The sequence below is a fragment of the Coturnix japonica genome, chromosome 4 (genome assembly GCF_054131305.1).
Source record: "Coturnix japonica strain WE chromosome 4, WE-NBRP24, whole genome shotgun sequence".
Taxonomy (NCBI): domain Eukaryota; kingdom Metazoa; phylum Chordata; class Aves; order Galliformes; family Phasianidae; genus Coturnix; species Coturnix japonica.
Genome location: NC_140666.1, coordinates 46,956,349 through 46,974,073, shown reverse-complemented (window position 1 = coordinate 46,974,073; position 17,725 = coordinate 46,956,349). Strand labels below are relative to the sequence as shown.

The following is a 17,725-nucleotide window of genomic DNA, read 5'->3' as shown; positions in this document are numbered from 1 at the left end:
CAAAGGGAAAAAATCTGCTTCCATGTATTGTTAAAAGAACTCCATTCATTCACAATTGTGTTTACTGATGAAGTTTAATGGCTCAGTGGAGGAAGAAAAGCAATACAGTCAAAACTAAGCTGTGCTTTGGGGTCAGGTCAAGTGGAGTTCTGACGGCATCCTTCAATTGCTTGTGGATGCAACTATTCCTGGAGGCCAAGACCTGATCTGTTTGGAAGATATAATTTCTTGATAATGAGTAATAGCAAGAAAGAAAGACCAAGTACATTTCCTCAGAAAAAAGAAAAAAAGAGCTTCACAGAGGTCAGCATTCTGTCTTTGTTGCCTCTCTTTTTGGAGCGCAGGCAGCAGCTTCAAGCAAACCTGGCACAGCATGTGCTGGATTAGTGATTTTCTTCCCTCATGCATCACTCTGTACTGACAGCCTTTAGATACCATTCCATTAATCTAGGGGTTGTACATACATCTGCATTTCCAAGGGGAAAGCACAGTGTAGTCCATCTTCCTATGCAAAACAATCTTACAGAAAAGAAATTCACCTTGAGACTCGATTTCACTTCCTGAGGAATGTATGAAATCAAAAAGCATCAAGGCAAGAGAGGTACTGTCTTTCTGGAGCTCAGTTTTTAAAGGACATTGCAATAGAACACAGATCCACACAGGTGCCATCTGCAGTAGTGACTATGAAGAAAATTATGAAATTGTGAATTTTCCTATTTTTGCTTCTGTAACATAAGGAACTCTGGAAGTACAGAGCAGATGCCAGCCACAGATCTACACACACAGTCCTGGCAGCTCCTCCAGATCAACACATTATTCACTGTGCACTAAGGATAAAGATGTAAAACACCAAGTAACTAATATCAGCATCCACAAACTCCTGTTGCCGTGAGCAATGGTGTCCACATGACAAATACTATGCAGCTGAGCCTATATTCCCACAGCAGATTTTAACATCTCTGAGGAATAATGAAGCTCACTCGACTGACAAGATCTATTCAATGTGCAAACATATTTCATTATCAAGACAAAAGCCAACAACCATATATTAAGAAAGAAATATGTACCATGTTCTTGATGAACAGTGTAAAATAATAAAAAGCTCCTGCTTCACAGAAAGGAATATAGTCAATAACTTGTTTTTTCCATGTTGAATTCTCATTTTAGTTTTGTAACTACAGAGTTTCATTGATGAAGCATAACTAATTTGTACTCTGAGATTAACGTAAGATCTTTTCAATATATTTTCTTATTAAAAGTCATCAAGCAATTTATTGCCAAAGTAACAAAAAAGGAGAACAATCCATTCTCAGAAAGCTCATGGCTTGTCTGTGGTACAAATCAGCATTTGAAAAACAATTCTTCCAAGGGCATTTTTTAGAAATTGATATCTGTGGAGATCTTTGCTCTGCCACAACGCTTCTACCTGGGTCCTCCCCCTACAGAATTAGCGCAGTGAGGCATCCCAGATTCACACTGGTTTAGTTAATTGCTGAAAACATCTTATTTTAAGAAGCATTGCTTGTAAAAGACAGAAGTAGAATACCAAATAAAATGCTTTCTGGGCTACTGTGCAGAAAGTTACATTTAAATTATCCCTTGAAATACGATTTCACACGTGGCTCACGTGTGCCTCAGGTTTGAATATCATCTTAGAATTTTTGCTCAAATTACTTTTCAATATGTAACACTACATCTTTAAAATAGCACTTTTAAAAGCTTGACATTTCTTGTTCTTTAAAGCCTTGAAAATTTTAATTACTATGTTATTTATTTTCTTAACAAACAGATAAATGAAGTACTTCAGTGAATTAAGTATGCTCCTCCCTATATCTCAGTTACTAAATTAAGCTCAGTGATGATGATCAGTGAATCACTAACCACTCCTCTTCCAGAAAAATGCAGTTTTTGTAGCAAAACAAACAATTGTGCACAAGAACCGTTCTCACTGTTAAATAAACCACTGTCTCAGAGCAGTATTTAAACTCCTACAGGTGAGGGCATTATGGCCACTTCACATATATACCAACACATCAAACATATTTCAGGTTACTTCTATCACTTAAACCATCACTCCTTTACTTTTATATAGCACTTCTTAAAACACTAAGTGCTGAGGAAACAAATGTATCTGACAGTGTAGAAGTGAACTGACTGCTTCACAGAATGCCTTTGCTTGATGCCAACTGCTGTGAATACACATTAGCAATAATACTACAACTGTAGCATTGGATTGTAGTGGATTATTTAGTATTTTTTTCTAATTTTCGATCCATGTTCAAAGAGAGTCTTATTTGCTTTAGATTGAATATAAGGAAGAAGTTTTTTACAGAGAGGCTGTTGATGCACTGGCACAGTGCGTCAACTATCCCATCCCTGGTGACATTCAAGATCAGGCTGGACAGGGCACTGAGCATTCTGATTGAGTTGTGGGTGTCCCTGTTCATTGCAGTAGAGGTCAGACTAGATGATCCTTAAGGGTCCCTTCCAACTCAAACAACTCTATGATTCTATGAATCACTCCAGTTTAGGAAGGAGCTCAGGAAGCTGCAGCTACCCAACCTCCACCTCAGAGAACTTTTCCCTGGCACGTGTCTTCTGTTTGTCATTGCTACTATCAGAATGCTAATCCTATCTTCAGGGCAGGAAAGCATGGCTGCAAGGAGTACTCAGAGTGACAACACTGAGCACCTCTCCTGGACAACACTAGATTGGCCCTGAAGCCAGCTCTGACATTGCACCTGCAGGCAACAAATAGCGACAGATGGCTCATTTGGCTTTCAGCCTCCAGGATGTTCTATTTAGTAATCAAGCTTACTTTTGTTTGTGATAAAACACAAAGATTTTGACAAAACATTTGGTGTTATACTAACTTCTCTGATTGTTCCCATTTGTTTTCCATAATATCAGCATTTGTATTCAAAATTTTACCAGTTGAAATAAGCTTCTGTTTAGGCTCATGAAGTACTTGAAAGCATATTTATCTGTGCATTCTTGTCACTTATAATCATTCAGTTAATGATATATTCAAGTCTATATGCATGGATCAAAACTTCCAAATACTGAGCTGTGCTTGTGCCCATCCAACCAAGTCACCCACCACAATATTAGTAGCTCTCCTTGCATCAGCATAAATATACAACTGTTCACTTGCTTTCTAATAAGGCCTGTGCACAGAAAATAGAACTATAACTTCTGTGCATTTTTGAGATAATGAAGCTGTGTATGCATCAACCTAAATGCAAAGCTGAAGCAGCTGACATTAAACACTGGGGTATTTATTTTTGCATTGTTTCCTTACATCTATGCACATCAGCTAAACGAACAAAAATATTATAGAAAATGTTATTTTTTTTTCCCCAAAGAGTTGATTAATCAATTTATTCAGATTAGTTAATCTTAAGAGAGAATGATAACAACTGAAAAAATTTGGGAAGATGGTGTAAGAGGTAGGAGCAAAAACTGGTGGACATTTCTGTTTGAATTTAACACTTCAGCATCACAGCATATCGAGTTTAATGTGAAACAGTTTATAGAGAATTGTACGGTTGACAAATTCAAGACAAAGTTAAATGCAGAGAGCTTCAAGAAGACCATGCGCTACCACTGACAACCAGCAATATGAAAGAGCACTGCCCTTTATGTCTCGTATTACCGAGGCAAAGCACTATTTCCTTATTCAATTCCTCAGGTAATAACAACAGTTCTGAATATGAAAATGACCTCAAATACAGAATGCTTAAGACTTCTGATTAGACAGGACTGTTACCTGCAATTATTATACTAAATTCTGCCCTGTTCCTGGCTTTAACACACGCATCTCTAGCAAGCAGCTTGTTCTTAGCTTCCTCTCTTAAATTCACTCTCTCTCTTCTTGAGTTGGATGCTTTGATAAAATATTCACTAAATCTTGTGATGCAAACAAAATCTTTCAAGAAAGATCAACTTTAAAAACTCCCAGTAAAAGGTCAAGCAAATAAAAAGTAATTCGTTTTCACAAAGCGTTCATGGAATTAACAACAAAAAAAGAATTCTCATTTTATTTCTTAAAACTTTGTTTCAATCCAGAGAAAAATAATTAACAAAGGGTGCCCACAACCTTTTAGAGAACAGCTCAAGAGTTCACTTCATGTGAGCTCACAGTACAGGGGACCAGCAGCAAAGCCTATTTCTCCCATGTATATCATTCACAGCAAAGGCAGAGGTCATGCAGTCTGCATCCCTGAGAGTACATTCTGCCATAGGTCAGAGTTGCATTGTGAATGCCAAGAAGAACAATGCTTCTTAGCTGAACAAGCATATTAATGTGAAATACTCTGACTTACTGTGAGACTAAGATTGAAACATCTAGATAGCCAATCAAATGCTCACAAAGTTCCCCATCCTGAAATGCCATTTCCTTCCAGCAGATGCCTGACTCCCTCAGCCTTCATGGGCAGTTAGGCAGGGAGAGGAGATGTGGATCTATCACATGTCACTGAACCTCTAGGCAGGGGTTGGGAGAACAAAAGAAAGGAGAAAGTCCAAGCCTACTTCACGAGACTAAACTTGTCTAAGGGGTCAGTACTTAAAGGGAGCTTATTAATCAGGAGGAAGACTGACTTTTTATTTATCTGATAGTAATATGTTAAGATGTTATGAAGAAATTCTTTACTCAGAGGATGGTGAGGCATGGGCATAACTCCCCAGAGAAACTGTGGGTGCCCCACCCCTGGAGGCATTGAAAGCCAGTTTGGGTGGGATCCTCAGTAGCCTAATCTGGTAGGTGGCAACCCTACCCATGACAGGGTGTTGAAATTAGATGAACTTTAAGGTTCCTTGCAACTCAACCCATTCTAAGATAAAACAGCACCAGGTATAATAAGCAATAGATCAAAGACAAGCTAAATATTCCCACTGTTATCTTGGTGAGAACTGAATTTAAAATTAATTTCCATAAAAGATGAGGTATGAATAAGAACAGGTAAAGCACTTAGCATGGGGAGCAACAGCCTGTCCTAAAATAGATCACATTTCACCACTAGTTTAGGTCTATTTTTTACTGCATATATTGAAAGGTTTCATTTTGTCCTGCTTGAGTTTTGTCGTTAATTTCACTGAGATGACAATATCTTTTCTAGAGTTTCTCAGTCCTACTTGAAGGTTCCTGTGAACTACAGTTGGTATTTTAAACTCCTGTTCAAAGTATTAAAAAAAAAAAAAAAAAAAAGCCAAACCAAAACAACCCAAAAAACAATGAATATATAATTGGGATATTTCTTTTTTCCTATTTCTTTTTACCATTGCTAAGATAATTACGCTCCAGAGACACTATCTGACTTAGCAGAAGCAATGCTGAATAATTCAGAAATATGGAATATCAAATATGCAGAAAGGAAAGCTGTCATTAAAATCCCTAGTGGTTTATTTTAGCTAGCAAACCTGACAGCACTTTAGATACCAGTTCTGCTCTGACACAGCCATGAGCTACTACTGCTCTACCTATTGTTCTCATCTACAGACTTTTTGCCTCTTTATTCAGCCCCAACAAGAGAATCTCTAAACTAGTACATTTTTTTTTTTCACATTGAAATACTTTGAAAAATGGATTATAGATACCTAAGAATATTTTTCCACTACTATCACATCTCTGTAATGTAGACTGTTAAATTTATTCTTACAGGGACAAAGAAATAAATAAATTAGACAAAACAAAAAAGGGTTCAGAAAGATAGAAGTAAATGTTAACAGACTCCGACTCTATGGTGAACACTGGGTTTATTCAAATAGATACCAGATATACAAGTCTCAGAATGTATTTTCAGTATCAAATTGCTGGTCATCTCTTGTCAAACCTCCAGCTGGTAAAATCTACTCACTAAAATCTTGCTCATCAGTATGTTCATTTATGGTTCTCAAAAATTTCAGACTAATGAACTGCTGTAATTCTTCCATGTTACTGAGTATTTCTCCATGATATGCAAATCACTATAAGAAAATCAAAGAATTTGTGTCTACTTGAGCTTTTTGATAAAACTGCATATGTGTTAAGTAAGTTTAGAGTCAAAATAGTTTGTATCTTAGATTCACATGCATTGCTTTTCCCCAGACAAACAGCAGTTTAAATGCAGATATATTAAATATTAGCTATATACATACAGGGCCAATCCAAAATACTCACTTCTGTCCTCCAGCTTTACAAGAACTATTCCCAGTGCTATGCTATTACTATCAGTGATGTTGCTGCAAATAAGAAAATAAACAAAAAGCTATGTTAATTTCAAGCTTCATTAGAGAAAGTGAAAAACCATCAGCACTTATTGAATGAAAATGGACTCAAGTATCGGAAGGGAACCTTTCAAACATGTCTCATCTTGGTGCTCTTCTGTACATCTTCTGCCCATTACCCCACAGGAACCAAGACTGGATTGGTTGATATTCTGCAGTAATAGCCATTCCAAATAAGTGAGATATGCAAGGTCAGACAGTTTGGGAATGGGTAAAATGAGTATCAGACTAGCTTTGGAAAGGGCAAATGCAACTTTAAGATCTATCCGTGGACATCTTTCCAAGTACAGATACAAATCAATAGCACTGATGAAGATCACATGCAGTACGAGACTGCATACAAACCTGGCCAGCTCTTTTCAGAAAAAGGAGAAATGAAACTTATCTCAGCTCTGCCAAAATAGTCAGAGGAGTTATGAACCTGAGTGGATAAGAAGAGGCTGAAGAAGTGCATCAAAATGAATGCTGATTTCTCTTTAGAGACAGACCAGGAGTCATCTCATGGATCACATACATTTAAGCAACCTGGCTACTTAGCTGTGTATAATTTCCAATCAACTTCCAGCAGGACAAACATTTTCAGAGATTTGTGAGGCATCAATTCTGATGTTGGCAAGTAACATGAAGCCCAACAGTCTTGCTTAATGGGTTGAACTCCATGTATTTCTGCTTCAGTTCTGCTCCTATGGTACTTTGGATCGTATGACTCAAATGTCAGAACACACAGAAATTTTCCAATTCATTTAAAGTTTCAGAATTATTAAAACCAATAAAAAACCAGCTATCTTGAGAACTACAGCTATTGTCTTACTAGGTAATTAATGTTTCTGCTGGTGCCTGATATTTACACATATAGAGCAAAGTGCCTTTTAAACTTCTTTCTGTTATCTTCCACATTTCTGGAAAATTTATAATTATTCTTTATATAAGTACCAGAGAGACTGTGTTCTTCACATTCCTCACTGTTGCTAAAATTATCAATGTATCCTTAACAGGAAGATTCCCGAGGCCAGAAATTCACTAATTAAGAAGAAATTAAGGCAATTCAGTAGAAATATCAGTCAGAAAAAAATTAAGAAGCAGTTCACAAGGATTTGACATCCAGTCTCACAGATGAATTTAACATCATGAAGGAAGAGACAGCCAAGCCTTTGGAAAAAATTAAGGTACCAAGAAACATCCTAAGTTGTAATTTAGTGTCTCTTTATTCTCTGTTTTCTTCCCTTCTCCTGGGGCAAATGAGGAAAAGGCTTCTGTACCTAAAGGCATTAGAAGAAGGGCATCCCATCTTAGGCTGAGATTAAATTATCCCCTAACTTGTGAGGAACAGGAGTAGGGGCTAGCTGAGGTTCTGAAACATTCTGTAACCTTAAAGGGCCATGAGCTATGGCAAAACAAGCTCCGGGATTGCATTTGCCCTTTCCACAACTGTTTTCATACCAGTGAGTTGCTGCTATGAGCAGATTTTACAAACATTATTTCTCCTCCTTTACTGTTACCAACAGATGAAATCTACTCCAAAGAAATGATCATTATCAATTTGACTTTGCCCTTTTTGTTACTGAATTTTATAGCCTTTTCTCTTTGCTAATGCCTGAACTGCGATTAGGAAGAATTCTGTATGTGGCTTTTTTTTTTCCTTTCTAAATTTATTATTATTATCTTTTGCATGCCTAAACTGATAATTAACCTGTGAGTCAGCTGCTGAGTGCTTTGTTAGAACAGATTTTTCTTTTTCTAAGATCATTCCTCTTAGATCCCACTTATAATCATTCCTATTAATCTGTTAAGCTTTATTACATTGTATGGAAATAAGTTCCAAAGGTTTACTGCGTTCTTGGCTCTTGGATGTGCTGACAAGTTCCCACAGAAAGGAGGTGGTATGTGGGTTAAACTCGTTTTAAATTTTTTTCTCACTTAAAATTGTGTCATGCTTTCTTTATTAGGACCCAGGCTAATATGCATAGGTCAATGAGTTTGACATCATCTGCTTCATTATATAGCTTTGAAGAAGCTTCCCCTTAAAACTGTGGCTGTAAGCAATTTGTCTGTAGAAAAATGTTTCAATATTAAAAACTGCTTGGGTGTCATTTAAATCAACTCTGGAATTGGAATTTGCCCACTAGCCAGCAGGTGGAGATGTAAGTCCAATAATTACTGCAGTAACCAGCTATTTGGCAGTCCTTGATACAATTGAAGTTCTGTATAACGCAATTTAACTGAGGTTAAATTCCTTAATAAGCATTAGATAAGACAGATTAAATCTGTCTGCAGTTAAGGCCAATCTATCAGCCTTCCTTGCCAAAGATATTTTTACAGTCAACGGTCAGCTGTGTCCACAGTGCTTAGAAAAATTTAATATTCAAGAAAATGCTAACAAAAAGAAGGGAGTTAAGCATGTAATCATCCAACATTTTCTAATACTAGACCACGTGCTGTCAAGCATCTGAAAACAACCTTCATCAATATTCTAATGCACAACACAAAAAAACCCCAAACAGTATACATATGCAAACTGGGATAAGTACTCCTTGAGAGCAGCCCTGATGAGAAGGACTTAGGGGTTCTGGTTTATGAAAATCTTAGCGTGACTAACGTTACCTGATTAAGTCAACCCTACTCTGTGGGGCTTTACATGGGGCTTTTTGCCTAACTGTACTCGTTTGGAATTTGTGACCATCAGGTTCTAGATGCTGGTCCTTGGTCTGCAAAGAAAGCAGAAAAGCAAACTGAAATTGTGCTGTAAACGTGTACCATCTAGAGCTTTCAGAGGAGGTCCTGTGCGTGAAACATTTGGTGCCCAGAGGATCTGAGCTTAAAGAGATATGCATAAAGATCACTATTTTTTTACCAGAATATCAAGATGATTTATAAAAGTTTACCCAGCACAAAGCATGGCTTCTGAATTGAACATATTTTCCAGTGTCAGAGAAGTGGTACATACTCCATTTTTGACTGAGGAAACGGAAGAACTCTGGATGCACCACCAAAAGCTAAACACATCGTATATCTTGAATCCTCTCATTATTATAATCTGAATTTAGAATGGAGTATGTCAGTTGCATGAACTTCAAATAAAGCACAAATAACACTATAGTAGGTTTTAAACTAATTGGAGGATTAATCAGAACTGAAACACCTGGCAAGCTGGAGAAGTGAAGAAACATGTTCAAGTATCAAGTATCACACTGAACTATGGATAACAAAGATACATCACCTTTTTGGCCATGGCACTTTAAATAGATATGGCAATCAATTCCTTGCCTTCAAACCTGTAAAATCTGAATTAAACAGAGATGGATGACAACTTAGCTATGAACCAGTTTCTGCCAAAAAATATGCAGTGATTACACCAGAAATATAAGCCTGGTGTAACATCAAGGAAACATAAATAGGAATGCAACCTCTGAGACAGACAAAGTTGCTAATCTGCACTACTAGGAAATAAGGATTTGGCTGTTATAGTATCTGCTGTCAGTATTGCTTGCAGGCTAAATGGAAAGAGTCCAGAGAAAGGCAAAGATAGACCTCAGCAATCTAGAAAATATGACTTATTAAGAGAGACTGCAAAAATAAGATACTTTACTTGAAAATGAACAGTTAACTGACCTGACACCAGTTCTCAAGTATATAGAAATTATTCTCCCAGTGTGAACTGTTCTGGATAAAACAGAAGAGGGTTAAACCTGTGGCAAGGAGGTTTCTGGCTAGCTATTATAAATAAGAATACTGAAGCACTGGCTCAATAATAAATTGTGTGACTCTGCGTTGCTGGAGATTTATTATTTCTAATATTTCTAGTAAACCAGGCTACTCTACTGGAAATATGATAAGAAGATGGGCGAGGCTGAGGGGATGAGATAGGAGATTCCTGACAATTCTTCCTAGTCCCTTCTTCTCATGCTTCAAACACATAACACATTAGCAGCTCAAGTTCTTCAAAGTGGATTCCAAAAAGTTGTCTTCATTTCCAGGGCTAAGGGGATTCAATGGCAAGCTAGGCATTCAGAATTATTCACTACAGACAAAGAATCAGGTGTATACTAGCAGGTAAAGATGCTTTTATACTAGACTTAATTCACTGTGGGCTGTGAAAAAAGAACCATGGGCACTGCAGGGGAAAGTACTAATGCACCATGGAACACCTGGCAGATCTTGCAGAATAAGAGGGAAAAAACTTCCACCAAGTGTCCATTCTGGACAGTAGTAGTAAATTTAAGCCAGTGAACAAATACAGGACTCACAGCACAAATCTGGAAACTTTGGCATGGAGTAAGGTCTAACAAAATCAATAACTGGTTTTAGTCCTCTGCTGGAAGCAACTGAAGCACGGATATAAATTAGACAGCAATAGTCATTCCTTAAAAAAGCAACAACCAACAAGCTCAAACAAGTTGAAATGGCAATGGATGCAGAAGTCAATCCCAACATGATACTTTTAAACACTACAAAATGGAGGAGAAGGATGTTTCTCTATTTATTAGTACAAACATGTGCCACGTAATTCTGAATGAAAGTTGCAAAGAAAAAGGTTTGAAAATACACAATTAGAAATATAAATAGCTATTTCAGAACAGTGACTTCCTTTTCACCACTGAAAATTGTTCAGACACAATTTTATAATTTCGAAAAACAAACCATCTCTATCAATACCACATTGATCGCTTTAAACGGCTCACCTGGACACATTAAGCAACATATCTCTATCATTTTCTTGGCCACCATCCCAGTCTTTTTTTATGTACAGAAATATTAAATTCATGTCCAGAAACTACTTAGTTTTCCAATTACTGGTAGTTTTGATGACCTACTCTATGAATCTGCCCTAGCATATGGGCATATCGACTATCAAGCTCTGAAGTTAATACTTGTGGGAAGTAGCAGGCTAACAGCTCTAGAAACTTTACATTCAAGATGTTTACGCTTTTATGCTAATTATGAAATCCAATTATAGAAGAAAATTGGAAAGATGAGTTTTTGCAGAAGCAGAAAAAGCATAGTGACTTTAGCATTGCAACATCAAGTTTATGGACAAGATTTAGTCCCTTTTATCTAGGGAGGCAGGAGCCACTAGTAACATTCAAGTGAAAAGTTGTGCATCCAATGTGAATCTGCTCAATTCAGCTGTTAAGTAGGAATCAACTAGTTGCCCAAATGACTCCAGTTGGAAAAATCATAACAGCAGCAGATTCTATACTTGATTTTTTTAATTTTTTTTTTAAACTCTAAAAAATTGTGCTCTTTGTAGAGGTCTCTCTCCCAAGCTGGCCTTCAGAGAAAATGTACTACTTGTACAAAAGCTCTACACAAAAAAATCTACCAAAGACAGGAGTAAACAACAGGATATTCATATCTTCACTCACAAATGCTGTGCATCAGTATCAGCATTTTTCATTGATAAAGGATTCTGAAATTTTCATGGGGCCACAGTTGGGCAGCAGTCTGTAAAAGCTATTGTTATCTCCACTACCATTTCTTCTACAAACCATTGCTTGTCAAAACAATAAATCAAGACCCTAAATTGCACAAACTCACATTGGCTGGCAACTGCTTTTCTGTAGAATAATGCCTTTGCATCAAATATTCCTGAAGCACAGTTCAAAACAGTAGATTATACTCAGGCCGTAATAAAAAATAAAAAAAGACGATTGTTTCTGGTTGTGAGAGGTTTTATGAATAAGTTTATAGGCAGAAATCAGCCATAAAAGACACAGACTATAAAGCACTGGGAGCTGTAGAATAGAAATCTTCATCCTTAGCTCTTTCTAAATTTCAGAAAACGATCATAAAATTGTAAAAGTACTTGTCAGATTTGAAATGCAGCCTATGCAAAGAGTTTCTTTGTACCATCATGTTGTTAAAAATATGTATAAATACTGAAAGGAAGGAATTGCAGAAAAATGAATATTTCTAAGCTAGAGTATAATAAATCCAAATAAAAGAGCAACCTGTCAACAGCTTATGTAGTAATAATATGATTGTGAAAATGCAGATCAACAGAAAGTGCCAGGCAATCTAACGCACAACTGATCATATTAAAGTCATGTTTTATATTGAAGGCTGACAGACTGTTAGGCAAGAGAACAATGCACTAATTACCTAATTTCATTGACTGAGCAGATCCAAAATTTTACTAGAATCACAGAATTGCTTGGAAAGAAGCTTTGGGGATCACCAAGTCCAAGACCGCTGCTATAGCAGGTTCCCTAAAGTAAGTGGCACAGGAAACAGTCTAAGAGAGAGACTCCATAAACCTTCTGGGTAGCCTATCTTCTGGCAGAAGTACATCCATAATACATGAATGCCACATACTACTGTGAAATCTCAGTCCTACAACCTTGGCTGCACTTGTACCCAATGTAGCCTCGGGATAGTGAAGCTTTTCTATTCCTATTTCATAGAAGGGAAACAGAGCACAAATAACTCAAATCTCAGAAAAGGTTACAAAAAGTCTTTTAACTCACTGGCTTGCAGAGTATTTCCCTAACTACTCTCCTGGTCCTTGGCTAGAATTATGTGACTCTCCAGCTTTTATAAAAAAGAACCCTTCAAGAGCAAGTAGTATTCACACACCAAAACTCCATGCTTGGAGTTTTCCAGATGCTGGAAGTTTTGGTATTCAGTTAGTGGAGAACATTCCACCCCTTTTCATTCTTAGCTGCAGTTACATAGCAATGTTGTTGGGTCTTGCTCACACCCTCCCTCTGTACTGTATCATGAAGATAGACCTAAACCAAAAATGCCCCGAGGAGGTGTGCATCCTTCCATATCCTAGCCTATACTAGTCTTCTCCATTATGTGATTTTATTGAAATACTAGTTTTTATGAGCTGAATTGTTGATGTTTTCTTATCCAGTTGCTGATGGCACCAAAGGGCACTGCTGCTTGTTTTCATACAAGATACATAATAATGTGAATTGATGTTATGTAAGCATTGCCAGGAAATAAAGATCTGTCATCCCCAACAGGCTTGAGCATATCAAACTCCTACTTTTAAACTTCCTCAGAGCTTTTAGCCCAGACAGACTAGTAGATCACATACACTAACACGTTCTATATCACAGTCCATTATGGTAGCAAGGTTACCCTATTATTATAAGATACAATTGCTTTGGTTGGGTAAACTGCTCCAGAGGACAGCACGTGTTTTGCACCACAGAAAGAGAAATAGCAACATCAGAGCTTATGAGCTATGCCCCAATCTCTACCATGGCAGAGAAACAAACCAATGAAAGACGCAAATCATGATGAACTTTGCCACAAAGGTGGTAAACAACTCTGTTCCTCCCAATTTATAGACCAAAAGAACACCTTACAAGTTATCTCAAGTTTGGCCAAACAATCAAGGACCCTGAGATCAAGTCACTGAGCATCGTCATGGCATGGTGGTGATTTCACATTTATCTTACAAAGACCGATTTTCACAATACAGCAGAATAAATTTGCTCTGTGTCTGATACTCAGCCCTAAATACATCAGAGAGAAACAACATGAAGCCCCCTTCAGAATGTATTGTGGAGCTGTACGTGCATCAAAAGAGAAAGTCAGCTGTGATGGGCTCAAAGTGCAACAAGTCAGTTGAATACTTTACAAAATGTCCACTGTTTCCATAGCATAAAGCAAAGGGCAATCAACAAGGATTTCAGAGACACTGGATAGAATATATAAAATTTTATATATTATATAAAAATAAATATAAAAATTATATAAAAATAAAAAATATATATTTATATTATATATATATTATATATATATTCCAGAAAATAATATATTATTATTTATATATAATAAATATTTATTGTATTTATTTATAAATATATACATTATATATATATATAATATTTATATTATATAATTTTTATATATTATATATTATATATTATGTATATATATAATTCCAAAAAAATAATTCCAGAAATGCTAAGCTCAGCTACTACTGGAATTCAGTCAGCTCCACGCTATTCTCACAGCAAAGCTTACATGAAAACATTTCAGTTTGTTGGGCCAACTGCAAACACTGCTGAAGTTCACTAGAGCAGTATATTGATCATATGCAGATGGAAAGAAAATACATCATTTCAATGATGCAATGACTAATTTTAGGTCTTGTGCAGTTTGATCTGTTTTTATGTACATTAAGGCCGATGTGACCTTTTACGCTGAATACAGGTTGGCATTTCAAGTTAGGGGAGAAACTGAGCTGTGCAGTTTTTGGATCTCAGGCCCATTATTTGCTGGTACTTTACCAAAAAGCGTTGGCAATTTTCCACTTTGTTAAGGATCAACTAAGATCTGATGCTGTTAGCAAGAAACAGAGCTACTAGAACACCAACAGAACAATATTTAACTTAAATATATATATATATACACACATACATATATACATACACACACACACACCCCTACTGCTTACAAAATAGTAACATAATGATTACAGTTCTGGCTGAAGACATTTCTAGCTTCAGAGTATGCACCTAAAGGAAAACAGTTCTGCCTCTTTAATTCTGTAGAAGCTGCCTCAGTCAATTAAGTTACTGATATTTAAACGTGAGTTCTGTAACATTTATGTTATTTGTCGTAAGGAAAGTATTAAAAGCTCGAGGTGTCAACAGAGAAGGCCCTAGGAGAAAAGCAGTACTGACTTTCAATTAGAAAACAATTTCTTAACTAAGCAAAAATATCGATCATTAAAAACACTTCTACTCTTGACATTCTTGGCAATGGGTATGTCTGAGCAAACAGATTGTCCTAGCTCAGACGGTCTTCAATCCTGTTCCCACATGTGGGGTGGGTGCAGCGGGTCCCTGTGCATGACTGCTTTTCAACCTGCACCCCTCTGATGTGGATTCTGCAATGGGGAAAACAAAGGAAGGCACTCCTTGATTTATTTAGGAATGAGGAAGATGTGCTTTTCTGGGGAGGGAGTGACTCAAATTACAAGAGATTTACACATCACATACTTTTTGTGAAGCCATTTATGTGTGTGTGTTACATATGCAGGCAGGGCAAGGTGGACACAGACTGCAAACATACTGGCAACAACAGTTCATGCAAAATTGCCTCTTCTGTTCTGCAGCACACATGAAGCTTTATCTGTTCTATTAAGCTTCCATGTGTGAAGCTTAATAAAGCTTCCTTCAACTATCTCCTCTTCAGCCCTTTTGTTTTGGAGAGATGAGTATGACAAACAGTAACTATGCATAACTGCTGATAAACAGTGCCATAGCTAACAGCTAACTTCTACTTATACACAAACTTCAAAGGCAACTTTCAGTAAGCGGCAAGAAGTCACAGCTGGTCAGAGGACCAGGAAGACCTTTTGGAAGAGTAGTGGGGCATCTAGCAACTCAGAAGCATTCTGTGATCGCATTTGCTGCATCTGCATTGAAGAACTGTCACACTGGCAGTAGAAGGAAAGTACTTCATCAGCACTTAAAACAATGCAAGATGAAGACTGATGTGCCTAGATGGGGGACTGATAGGTAAAAAGGAACAAGGAGAACAAGGAAACTGTGGTTTACACAGAAAGCTGCACTTACCTACTTCTCAACCCCTGGATACAAGGGTCACGCTCTGCAAGAATCACAACCTTTCATTTCAAATAGAGCAGAATCTGGGCCAGAGACACTGATTTTCTGTTGCTATCGTTTCTAGGTTTTGTTTTGAGGAGGAAAAAATGCTGACTTTTTAAACTGCCAAAATCTGCAGTGTGGCATTTCAGACAGGAATGATCATCACAGCAAGTCTGCCTGCCAGCCCTGCTGAGATGCAAGCTGAACAAGGGATCTGGAGACTCTACCAAAAGGAACCGTGTCCAGCTGCCTGGCCTCACTTTTCTGGTAAGGATTAACCCAGCTGATCCTTATGTGAAAATAAAAAATAAAAAATATTAAAAAAGCTCAATTTTATGAAGAGTAGACAGTCATTCCTTTGAATGAGTGGATCCATATTATACTGGTATTAGAGGTTATCCTATCAAGAATTATATACAAATCAGCTTGACACCGTTCAGCTTTGACAGTTTCATGTTAAAATCACAGGGACACGCATACAATAGCAATATCACCAGTCAGAAACAAAGCATTTGCTGCCACAAATATGGACAGAGTGATTAATGCATGTACCGTAACAACCCTCAGCAAAGAAAACACAACTAAAATTTGTTCAGAAAGCACTCTGTGGAGTAGAGAGAATTACTGCAGTCACATTCATTGCTTTCCCAGTGCCAATACTTTCTCTTAACTACATGTCTGTTCCTTTTTTGCACAGCCACCAGGCCAGAAAAGATCAGGAAGTGTTACTGAGCACAGCTCGTGAATTTGACTACTTGTTGCCCTGATCTTTTTGCTGGTTTGAAGTTCATAGCTGCTTGCTTCCACTACCTATAATTACTGCATCCTGCCTGGAAATTCCTGGGCCTGGCTTATTGCAGCTGCCTTCTTTGCTCGTTTTACTTCACTTTCCCACTCTCCCCTTTATTGCTACTTACTCAAAGGGGTCGCTGGGATCAGCTCTCTGGAGCTCAGGAGGAATCGGGATTCTTTTGTAGTACATTTCCCAGTCAAAAGCTCCTCGCATGGCATCCCCTGCCTGTGCCTCGTAGCCAAAATGATTGTGGTCAATGACATCGATCATAGGACACACGATGGTTTTGTGGTTTAGTGCAATCTGGTCTGAAAAATGAAAGTAGAAAACAGGAAATGGCATGTCTAGTCAAGCCATCTGTCAAATTACTGCAAAGTGAATCCCACAGGTTTTTTGATGTTTGAAGACTGGTTGCTTCGTTTCCTGTGGCCCCCAAAACATTTCATTTTTTAAATTTGTATCAAGCCTTTGTCTAAGCGAACTTAATGCAGTTGGGCAATGATTAGAAGCATTTACAGTTTTTTAAAGAGAGGCATATCCCTCTGAGACCCACAGGAGTCCAGTCATCTGTATCTCTGTCACTTTGCTACTCTGAGCTGTCCCCAATCTGTCAGCTACGCAACAAGCCAGCAAGTGAAATGTAAAAATACTCCTTCAGCTGTGAGGAGTGTGTATGGCAAACTCCTGTGAAAAAGATTCATGTTCCCAAATGCAAATCTCAGACTTCACAACCATTCAGCCCCTGCTCTGTAGCACTGGTGAACATCAGCTCTGAGATCAAAAGCTAAAATTAAAGGCAAATTCCAACACGAGGAACAAAACAGGGCTGTCGTCCTTTTTGTGCCTTTCTTGGCAGTACAGAGAAAGCCTTAAAACATTATTCTTACTCACCTGTTTTATAAAGAAGGGAGTTTCAGTTGACTTAAAAAAAAATAATAATAAAAAAAAAATAATGGAGCTTTGAGACTAAATCAAATTCCTGTCTCTAATATAAAAGCAGTGTGGGCCTGAGTCTGCCTTTGGAGAACCCTATTGCTTAATCCCTTAGAGCTTCCCAGAAAAGGAATAAAAGGAAAGAAGATATGCCAACCAC

At 37.5% G+C, this 17,725-nt stretch overlaps 1 protein-coding gene across 2 annotated transcripts in view; it reads right to left on the bottom strand.

The window, feature by feature from the left end:
• GALNTL6 (polypeptide N-acetylgalactosaminyltransferase like 6) overlaps nucleotides 1–17,725 on the bottom strand; it is a 407,537-nt gene that overhangs the window by 56,180 nt on the left and 333,632 nt on the right. For both annotated transcript variants that reach the window (XM_015861609.3, XM_085545109.1), the window contains one exon: nucleotides 16,757–16,940. In XM_015861609.3, coding sequence (XP_015717095.1) covers nucleotides 16,757–16,940 — 184 coding nt within the window. The remainder of the gene's footprint in view (nucleotides 1–16,756; nucleotides 16,941–17,725) is intronic.